Source organism: Drosophila novamexicana, unplaced genomic scaffold, assembly GCF_003285875.2.
Source record: "Drosophila novamexicana strain 15010-1031.04,08,12 unplaced genomic scaffold, DnovRS2.1 tig00000974-arrow-arrow-pilon, whole genome shotgun sequence".
In the NCBI taxonomy this organism is placed as follows: domain Eukaryota; kingdom Metazoa; phylum Arthropoda; class Insecta; order Diptera; family Drosophilidae; genus Drosophila; species Drosophila novamexicana.
This window is the reverse complement of record NW_020824834.1, coordinates 1005821-1007762: the sequence shown is the minus strand read 5'-3', so window position 1 is coordinate 1007762 and position 1942 is coordinate 1005821. Positions and strand designations below refer to the sequence as shown.

At 45.6% G+C, this 1942-nt stretch overlaps 1 protein-coding gene across 2 annotated transcripts; it reads right to left on the bottom strand.

Moving 5' to 3' along the window:
• Positions 1-538: 538 nt before the first annotated feature.
• On the bottom strand, positions 539-1566 carry LOC115765509. 2 transcript variants are annotated; one of them, XM_030709128.1, is made up of 3 exons: positions 1276-1566; positions 1006-1221; positions 539-943 (listed from the first exon to the last, which is right to left on the bottom strand). In XM_030709128.1, the coding sequence occupies exons 2-3, from the start codon at positions 1214-1216 to the stop codon at positions 639-641; spliced, it is 516 nt and encodes a 171-aa protein (XP_030564988.1). In that variant the 5' UTR covers positions 1217-1221; positions 1276-1566; the 3' UTR covers positions 539-638. The 2 variants fall into 2 exon arrangements, with proteins under 2 accessions (XP_030564988.1, XP_030564987.1); XM_030709127.1 differs by having other exon boundaries at positions 1006-1244; positions 1327-1566.
• Positions 1567-1942: the final 376 nt, after the last annotated feature.

The window sequence follows — 1942 nt, the reverse complement described above, 5'->3', positions numbered from 1 at the left end:
GCGCTCACATGGGCTGGCCCCCGGACCGAGTGCAATTATGGCCGCGGGCCCATTTTAATCATTCAAAAGTCAGCGGGTCTTCAGCCAAAAGGGCAGCTGCGTCCATTTTTGGGGGCCTGTCATCTTTTGATGTAACGCGCTGATGTCGTTTAACCAAGTTGTGCAACAATTCAGCGTACATTGCTTTTAGCTCTAAATGAGACATGAAAAGACACGAAACTTTTCTCATTACACACACACACACACACTCATACATAAGCCACTTATGGCCTAACTTGTCGCACAGATGCAATCAGGGTGCAGGAAGGGTCTGGGCAATGGGATGCAAGTGCAGCCTGCTTGACGATGCGAGCACCTGGAGACAGGTGAGGCTGCATGCGGAGCAGGCGAGAAGCCAAGTTTTGTGCCAGCAATTTTCACGTCAAGGCGAAACTTTCAATGCATATTCAACATCATTAGAAAGTCAGGACAAAGTAACCGGGCTGACTGGCTGACTAGCTGACTGGCTGACTGTGGGCCATGATTTATGCCATAGGTATCGGGGTTGGGCGTGTCAGTTAGGCGTTTATTCTCTTAAATATAGTGAGACAATGCTTTAATAAGTATAACTAGTATAGATAAAAGGAACACAAGGACAACTACATGATTTCGCAGGCACAGCAGCGACCAGTCGGTGTAGTTTCGGCACCTGGCTCGACTTCGTATTGATTGTGGCTCTTGGATCGCTTCTTCTTCATCGATGGCTGCCGCTCCAGGTCGCCCACAGTCTCGATGATATTGGGCAGCTGTTGCATGCCTGTGACATCATGCCCGGCGCTGGGAGCCAGCTCCAATTGCGCCTCCGTCTGGGACTGAATGCAGCTCTCGCTCCAGATGCCATCATAACGCGCCCCATACGATATGTCCTCGCCTGCGGCATTGCTCCAGCGTGTATAGCCCACCACTGCAAGTGCGAGTAAAACATATATATAAATTATATAGCCCTGAGATTGGCAGGCTACCCACATTCATCGACTATTTTGGCGGCCAGCAAGCGATTTGTCACGCCGGGCACAAAGTCGGGCGCCTCTGGGTTTAGGCGTTTGTCCAGAGTGCGACTGCCGCTGGGCAGGACGCAGGCCTCGTCCTCTTCGGACACAACGCCCCCCGCTGCCTCGGAAGGTTCGTCCACCTCGGTGGTTGTGCCTACATCAATCCCTTCGCTATCGTTGCGCATTCTTCCTAAATTCTTATTGCTTGCAGTTCTGAAAAAATTTTCCAATTAATACTACTTACATTCGAATTCTCCCTAAGCTAATGTTGGCAGCTTTTTCAAGGACACGTTACCCCGAATATATACAAATATACAAGTGTATTAAGGACCCGAAATCCTTATATATATATGCGTGTGCCTTATGATATCACAATCTGCACGCACTTCCCTTGTTGCCGATTTTTCGAAACGCTTCAAGTTCCCAATGCTTGGGAGCTTAACAAAAAAAATGTATTCGATTTGTTTTACATTTGAGTTACATATTCTTCACAATTTTTGAGCACAATTTCAAAGCTATATACGAACAGGAAAGAGTATTATATACATTTGAGCATAAAGCTCCCGCCAGGCTCCACATTTTATTTCTATTATTGTTCTAATGAAATCAATTGGACAAACAATTCGAAAAACTGATATCCTTAGAATTTGCTGCCACTTTCAGGTGAACAGAATTTGTGAAAACTCAGCAAATTATATTTCTTTTTTGGAAATCTGCGCCATTGTTGCCAGTCGAACTAAATAATATTCTTTTGTGCATACATATATGGGTTTTCAAATAGGACTACTGCAAAGCAACACAATGCAGCTGGTTTTAATGCCTTTGTGCTATTTGAGCTGCTTTTGGTGCCACGCCCACAAATGTAAACAGCAACTATTGTAGATAGATATATTGCATGTAAAACCGTTGCC

Excerpts from the sequence above, each read along its gene's own strand:
- LOC115765509 (XM_030709128.1), bottom strand. The coding sequence starts at position 1,216 with ATGCGCAACGATAGCGAAGGGATTGATGTAGGCACAACCACCGAGGTG. Across the intron at positions 944-1,005 it reads CGCCAAAATAGTCGATGAAT|TGGTGGGCTATACACGCTGG; the intron begins GTGGGTAGCCTG and ends TCGCACTTGCAG.